This window comes from Ammospiza caudacuta, chromosome 23 (genome assembly GCF_027887145.1).
Source record: "Ammospiza caudacuta isolate bAmmCau1 chromosome 23, bAmmCau1.pri, whole genome shotgun sequence".
NCBI classification, from domain to species: Eukaryota; Metazoa; Chordata; class Aves; order Passeriformes; family Passerellidae; genus Ammospiza; species Ammospiza caudacuta.
The window spans coordinates 8163202-8171072 of NC_080615.1; the positions used below are offsets into that span (position 1 = coordinate 8163202).

The 7871-nt window shown below is 64.1% G+C and overlaps 1 protein-coding gene across 2 annotated transcripts; it reads left to right on the plus strand.

The window, feature by feature from the left end:
* The first annotated feature begins 492 nt into the window (after positions 1-492).
* Positions 493-5529, plus strand: SCN4B (sodium voltage-gated channel beta subunit 4). 2 transcript variants are annotated; one of them, XM_058819173.1, is made up of 5 exons: positions 493-556; positions 3692-3855; positions 4514-4739; positions 4916-5045; positions 5436-5529. In XM_058819173.1, the coding sequence occupies exons 1-5, from the start codon at positions 493-495 to the stop codon at positions 5527-5529; spliced, it is 678 nt and encodes a 225-aa protein (XP_058675156.1). The 2 variants fall into 2 exon arrangements, with proteins under 2 accessions (XP_058675156.1, XP_058675154.1); XM_058819171.1 differs by lacking the exon at positions 493-556 and adding an exon at positions 1104-1362.
* The last annotated feature ends 2342 nt before the right edge of the window (positions 5530-7871 follow it).

Consider the following 7871-nt stretch of genomic DNA (forward strand, 5'->3'; position numbering starts at 1 on the left):
CCCGATCCCCGATCCCCGATCCCCGGGTGGGCGGGTGCGCGGGAGGATGCGGAGGAGCGCGGGGGGTTGCGGAGGAGCGCGGGGGGATGCGCGGGGAGATGCAGAGGAGCGCGGGGGGATGCTGAGGAGCGCGGAGGAGCGCGGAGGAGCGCGGGGGGATGCGGAGGAGCGCTGGGGGATGCTGAGGAGCGCGGAGGAGCGCGGGGGATGCGGAGGAGCGCTGGGGGATGCTGAGGAGCGCGGAGGAGCGCGGGGGGATGCGGAGGAGCGCGGAGGAGCTCGGAGGAGCGCGGAGGAGGGCGGGGGGATGCTGAGGAGCGCGGGGGGATGCTGAGGAGCGCGGAGGAGCTCGGAGGACCGCGGAGGAGGGCTCAGCGCAGCCCCGCCCGGCGCGGCCCCGCCCGGCGCCGCTCGCCCTCGGCGGGGGCGGCCAGAGCCGAGCGCTGCGGGCAGCAGGGACCGCTCCGCTCCGCGCCGCCCCGCGCCGCAGCCATGGCCCCGGGCTCGCCCGCCGCTCGCCGCCGCGCCGCGCCGCGCCTGCTGGCCGCGCTCCTGGGTAAGGGGCGCCGAGGGCTGCGGGGACCCCTCCGGGTACCGCCCGCGTCCCGTGTCCCCCCACCCCGGCTCCCCGGCGGGGACTCAGCCCCAGGCGGGGGTCCCCGCTCCGCACCCTCCCTGCGCCCCGCCCGCCGCGCCCGGGGATGCCGCTAACGCCGCTCTCCGCTCTGCAGACGGACGGTCCGGAGCGCCGGGGATAAGTCACTCGGCCAAGGTGACTTCGCAGCCGAGCCCCAGCTCCGAAGTCCCGGCTCCAGCCCCTGCCCTGCCCGCGGCCGGCGCTTCTCCTGCGAGCACTGCGGCTGCACCCCGCTTTGCCCCGCTGCCGAGCCCCGGCCGGCGGGGACCGCGCTGCTGCCCGCCCGGCACCGGGGGATGCCCGCGGGGAGCCCGTGCACTGCTTCAGCGCCAGCACGCCCGCCGACAGGTCATTGTCTTACGGTTCCTTTGGTACAACCGCCCGCATGTGCTTGTCCCCGCCGCGGGGACCGACCCGCGCCGCGGGGCCGCTGCTTGGAGCATGACGCCCGGCGCTGTGGCCGGGGATGCCCGAGATCCCCCGCCACAGGGCGCAGGGAGGGGCTGGCAGCCGTTCCCTCCCCGCTGCACACCTGGGGCAGGCTCCGGCCGCCTGCATCAGCCTCACGCCCCCGCTGCACTCCTGCTCCTCCCGCGGGTCACCCTCGCCCCAGCCCGCAACCCAGGGCTGGCTGGGCAGCGCTTGCTGCTGGGGCGCTCCCGTGGGAGGCGTTTTAGAGGGCAAAGTTCTTAAGTTAAAGGATGCTGGAGACACAAACAAGCCATGTAAGTACCTGACCCCCTGCAAGATTTGGGTGGCAGCGCCTGAGCTGGCACTGGGGTGGTAGGAGAGGCTCGGAGAGGCTTGAGAGCACTCAGGGGTCGGGGGTGCAGGGCGTGGAGGTGGGAACAGGGTCCCACAAGCCGCTCAGGTGGGCTGGGAGCCGGGAGGGCGCTGGGCAGGGAGTGCAGGGCGGGTCTCTCTGTAGGTTTTGGGGATGCCGTGCTCCGCAGGGAATGTCAGCGGGCTCCTGGCTGCAGCGCGGAGCAGGGCACAGCCCCTCCCTGGGAGAGGCGTGGGCCGTGCGTCCCCTCCCGGAGCACAGCGCACCTGGCTCGGGCCGGGCACGGAGCTCCTCTCGCTGAGCCCGCTGGAGAGGAGCCCGGCCAGCCCGGCAGGCATGGCTTCCTGCCTGCGCCAGCATGTCACGCTGACTTCTCTGGGCAGTGAAAGTTTCTCTCGGGCAGCTTTCCCACAGATGGCAGCCCGGGGTGAGCACGGAGCCCCCTCGCTCTGGGGGCTCTCCCTCTGCAGGGGCAAAGCGCAGGCAGCCAAGGCTCGGGTGGCAGCAGTGGCTGCTCCCTGCTTCCCTGGGAAACGCTGGAGCCTGCAGGCATGGGATGGAGCCTGGAGCCCCCAGGAGAGTGGCCCTGAGGGTTGGGGGTCTGGTGGTGCAAAGTGCAGCAGCTTTGGGAGGGTTTGGAAAGGCAGCGCTGAGAGCTGGTGTGTGGCACTGCTCCCCCAGCGTGTTTTCCTCGGTGCTTTATTTAGTGGTAACATATCAGCTTTGTCTTCCTGAGAGCACAGGATGACAGGAGCAAGGTCAGCCTCGATTTACCCCACGCGTTCAATTCAGGTTACATTCTTAGGGTGGCAGACAGGTTTTAAAGTGTTGCAAGCTGCAAGGAATCATCTTTCCTGTCAGTGCCCGCTTGCAGCGCGCTGCAGCCTCAGAGGTGCCTGCAGAGCCAGGCTTCCCCTGCCAACTCCTGCTCCAGGGGCACAGCTCCTGTCCCCTGGGACACTCCTGCCTGTGAATTCCCCTCTGCAGCACCCCCAGGGCTGCTCTAGGAGCTGCAGGAGATTCCATCTGCCGGGAACCACTCCCTGCCTGCCGAGCAGAATGAGGAGTGCTCCTGTGTAAAGTTAAATAACTCCTCGCCTGCAGTGCTTGCAATGCAGCACTGCAGCAGGGCCCGCAGCCCAGGATGCAGGGCTCTCGGGCTTGGCTCCGGCTGCGACGTGCCTGGGGAGTTGTTAGCACCGGCTTGTGTGGGAGAATAAATCAGCAGCTGAGGCGGCTGCGGAGAGAGGAGAATCCTGACAGAGGGCAGCGTGTCCGAGCTGAGCTGTTGGGGCAGCTGGGGGTCGCCCTGCAGCCCTGGGAAAAGCTGTGACCCCTGGGTTTTGTGCCCAGGGAAAGCTCTGCAGGGCTGGCTGAGGTCTGGGAAAGGGGAGGACAGCGCTTTGCCGGGCCGTGCCACATCTTAGCCACGTCACATCACACAAACAGGACAGGGCAGTGCTGGGATGGGGATGGGTAGCAGGGCTGCTCCTCTGGCCAGGACCAGAGCATCCCTGTGCTCCCAGAAAGGATCTGTGGGGACAGCGGTGGCCCAGCCCCGTGCAATGCCAGGCCCTGCACCCAGGAGTGCTCAGCTGCAGCTGGGCTCCTACCTGCCCCTCTATCCCTGCCCCTCTCTCCCTGCCCCTCTCTCCCTGCCCCTCTCTCCCTGCCCCTATATCCCTGCTCCTCTCTCTGCTCCTCTCTCTGCTCCTCTCTCTGCCCCTCTCTCCCTGCCCCTCTGTCTCCCTGCCCCTCTCTCCCTGCCCCTCTCTCCCTGCCCCTCTCTCCCTGCTCGGGGGAGCCGAGGAGGAGCAGGACAGCTGCCTTCTGTACTTTGAAGGTCATCGAGCAGCTCCGGAGGGAGCCAGGGCTCTCTCAGCTGGACGTGGGGGCTGCTCCCGAGGGCAGGGCAGGGCAGCGGGTGGCAGGCGGCCAGGACAGCCTCGCTAATTGCTGCTCCAGCTCCCGCCTGAGGAACAGAGCTCCGCTTCGCCTTGGCTTTTTTCTCCCCCTTCAAGGTCCAGCTGAGGCCTGTGGATAACATGCAAATCAGGGCTCTCGTTTGCTCGCTTTCTTCGTGGGGATATTCTGGTTACTTTGAACCCGCGCTCTCTGAGGGTGACCCAGCCCCTGTCCCTGCGGGTCCCCTCTGTCACCGAGCCCTTCTAGAGCTGGGGACAGGCTCCTGCCGTGGCAGCCGGGTGTGCCAAAGGGAACGAGGGGTGACAAATCCTTGCCCTCATTCTCTGCTCCCCTCTCCCTGCCAGGTTTGCACGTCCTGGCCATCGCCTTCGCCCTGGAGGTGTCGGTGGGGAAAACCAACACGGTGACAGCTCTGAATAACTCCAATGTCCTGCTGCCCTGCACCTTCGCCACCTGCATAGGCTTCCAGGACCTGGTCTTCAAATGGTATTTCAACACGACAGAGCTGGTGGGTGGCTCTCCGGGCTCTGCCTCTGCTTCCCTGGCAGCTCCTGTTGTGCTTCCCCAGCGCAGCTAGCGCCGAAGTTCTCACAGTTCCCTTTCTCCTCGTGCAGGATGTCCTTCTCTCCGTGTCCCCAGCTCTGGGGGGGACAAGGCTGTGCCAAGGGGTGACTCAAATACCCCAGAACATCGTGCTTTTGGCACAAAGCTGTTCTAGATCCGCTGCTGCCCACAGGCTCATTTGTTTTCATAAATTGGCTGTTCAGGTGCAAATCTGCACTTAGGGCAAAATATGGTTCATTTCCTCCTCCTTGGCTTGCTTTGAAATATGAAAGGTTCTGTATAGATTTGCTTCCTGCTGGGAGTATTTGGCTCCTAAAGTCCTCAACAGGAGGGCTCGTTTGGAGCAGCTCTGGCCATCAAAGGAGCTCGCTTTCTCTGGGGATCTCCCATTCTTTGCATGGTCTGTTCCATTTCTTCAGGGCAGGATCTGCTGCTCCCCACCAGGATGTGCATCAGGTTCCTCTCCACGGCCATTCCTGCTTTAACGGGGTGCAATGGGACATTTGGTGGGGGTGTCTGTGTGGGCAGAGCTGAGTCTGGGCACCACCAGGAGAGCGTGAGCCTTTCCCCCACCCAGCTGATCCTGCTCCCTGCCCCTGCAGATTTACCACGGCAAGATAAAGGCCAAGACCACGGAGCCCACCCTGGTGTGGCACAACCCGCGGGTGGAGTTCGTGGGCTCCACCACCAAGAAGGACAACAACATCTCCATCGTGCTGAACGGCGTGGAGTTCAGCGATGCTGGCAAGTACACCTGCTACGTCAAGAACCCCAAGGAGAGGAACGCCGAGCAGAACGCCACCATCTTCCTCACCGTGGTGCACAAGAGTGAGTGCTGGCCAGGGTGGCTCTGCGCTGGTGGCAATGCCCCTTGGTTCGTGGTTGTGGTGGGTGGCATCCCTGGAAGCCTTGTGGGGATGAGGTTTTGGGCTTTTGGGGTGGGATGTCCAGCTGGGAGCTCCCTGCTCCCCTCCCAAGCCCCCTCAGCACCTTCTCTCCCGCAGTGGTGGAGACGGACAACACTGTGACCGTCATCATCGTGAGCGTGGTGGGGGGGCTCATCGGCCTCCTCATCCTCTTCATGCTCATCAAGAGGGTGGTGCTGTTCATCATCAAGAAGATGCAGGACGGGAAGTGAGTTGGGGAGGGGTCGGGGTGAGGGGGCTGGGCTCAGGGGGCTCTCAGGGCTGGGCTTGGGGGATTCTCAGGGTCAGACTTGGGGGCTCTTGGGTCCAGGCTCAGGGGGTTCTCAGGGATGGGCCCGGGGGGCTCTTGGAGCCGGGCTTGGGGGATTCTCGGGGTCAGATTTGGGGGTTTCTCGGGTCCAGGCTTTGGGGGGCTCTCAGGACCGGGCTCAAGAGGCTCTCGGGATCAGGCTCTCGGGGCTCTCAAGGCTGGGCTTGGAGGATTCTCAGGGTCAGATCTGGGGGCTCTTGGGGCTGGACTTGGGGGCTCTCAGGGTTGGGGGATTCTCAGGGCCGGGCTCGGGGCGCTCTCAGCTGCCCGTGCCCTCTCCCCCTGCAGGAAGGAGTGTCTCGTGAGCTCGTCAGGGAACGACAACACCGAGAACGGCCTGGCCGGCTCCAAGGCGGAACAAAAAGCTCCACCAAAGGCATGAACGGAGCAGCGGCGCCCCGCGCCCGCCTCGCCCCGCCGCGGCAGCCCGGGCACGGGACCAGCCTTCCCCTTTTGTTTTCTTTCCGAACTGCCAGCGCTTGAGACATGTTTCTATTACACACGTGCCTGCAACCTGCACTGCTTCTCCGACAGGGCTGCGGCTGCCGGGGGAACTGGGAGCTTCTCGCGGACTCGCACTGGGAGGCTGCTGGGTTGAGCACAGGCAAGAGGGTGCCGGGCAGGGTGGGTGCCGTGCCCAGGGCCGGGTGCTGGCACCGGGGCCCGCTGGGTGCTGAGCTGGGGTGGCTGGGAGCGGCTGCTGCTGCATCCAGAAGGTTTCTGGAGCAGGATGCTCAGAGCCGGCCGTGCAGATGGCGAGGGGGGAAGCAGGGAGGATGCAGGGCTGTGATAAGCACATCGGAGAACCAAATCAGCGACAGGGCCCTGGCTGTGCCTCGGTGCCTCCCTCCCACGGCACAGCTGGGCAGGTGCCCGTGTCCCAGGGCATCCCTGGGGGCAGGGGGCTTCTCCCCAGGCAGTCATCCTGCAGCTTGGTGCTGCTCCCTCCCCTCTCTCTGGAGCTCGATGCTTTTGATGCCGGTGCCAAGGCTGAGCTCGTTACGTGGATGTTTCTGTGTGAGATTCCAGGGGAAAGCAGCCAATTGTGTTTCCCTTTCACGGCGGCAGGGAGGGAGCACAGCCGAGCCCAGGCCAGAGGAGCCGGGCTGGGGCTGTGCCACCGACCCGCTGGGCAACCCTGGGCAAGTTGCTCTGCCTCTCCATGCCTCAGTTTCCCCGTCTGTAAAATGGGGACAAAAATACTGCTCTACCTCACGGGGTGGGTGTGAGGTTTCCTTGGCTCTGAGAGGTGAGTGGACTCACAGGACGTGAGACACAAAGTGGGCAAGCTACATCTGAGCTTGACAATTTCCTTTAAAACATGATTTGTTCCCTTATTATTTCTCCAATTTGGGGGTGTCTGACAGTGACCCAGCAGGACAGGCAGCTCCCCTGGCCCCACAGTAAACTGGGATTCTCAGCAGAGCCATGGCTTGCTGTGGGGTGCCCTGGCAGAGGCGCTGGAGTGGGAGCAGGTGAGGATTTGGTGGCCAAGGTGACAAGGAAAGGCTGGGTGCTACTTTCTTTGGAGATGCTGGAGCACAGCGGGCTGGTCAGCCCAGGCTGGGCCTGGGGACACCCATTGGAGCAGGGCTGTGTGCTCAGGACAGGGGACAGGCACTGGGGGACAGGGGACAGTCCCTTGGCTGTTGATAAGACAGGCAAGTGGGAGTCAGGACCTGATCTTCTCCCTGAGGGTCTGTAGGACCCAATCTGTCCTTCAGTGTCCCCACCTGCATGCTGGGGACAGTCTGAGCTACCTCTGAGGAGGGATGGGGCATCCTGCCCGGCTCTGCACAGCCCCTGGTGGAAGGTGCCACCCTGTGCCAGGTGTTGTGATGCGCCAGGTGTTGTGCCCTGTGCCAGGTGTTGTGCCCTGTGCCAGGTGTTGTGACACCATCAGCACCACCTGGGAGGAGCCCGAGACCTCCCAGCCACCCCGAGAGACCCCAGCCCACCCTGAGGAGCCCTCCCGCGGGGGAGGACAGCGAGGAGGCGACGGAGGGAGTTTTTTAAAGACTATTTTTAGCTGTCCTGACCTGTTGGGCCTTTTTTAGCCGGCGCGTGGACGCGGCTCCACTTCCCGCCGGATATGCAATGCTGCACTATGCATGGGTTACTACAATAATAAAGCTTCGATCTTGGCCTTTTTATCGAGCCACGCAGGATGGTCTGGGAGCCTCCATGGAGCTTTCCCAAGCTCTGTGAAGCCTGCTACAGATTACTCCTGTGGCTCGCTGGGAAACGGCCACAAAAGCACTTTTGGGAATGCGACCCCGTGATCACACGGGTGCTCCGGGGGAGCGGGCTGCCCTGGGGGCTTGTGCCAGCACCAGCGGGGTCCCTGCTGCCCCCAGGGCTTTGGGGGGGCTGCAGGGGCACCCTGAGGTGTGTGCTGCCACAGACACGTGTGTGTGTCCAAGCACAGGTCAAGCTGCGTGGGGGAAGCTGGGGGTAAGCACAGGGGGGTGTGCGCCGGGCTCTGTGATGACTTACAGCACATCTTTGCACTGTAGAGGTTTAGTTAGCTTTGCCTTGAATGAAATAAAGTTTACGTTTACTAGAGAAACTCGCCGGTGTTTGGGGTTGCTGTGGGTGTTTGTTTAGGTCTGGAGGGTGGCTGAGTAAAATAATCCTGCGAGGAAGCAGGAGGAAGTCTCGGGAGGCTGAGTGAAAAACAAATCCTTTCCTTTAATGGGGATGGGGGGAGGGTGTAGAGCACAA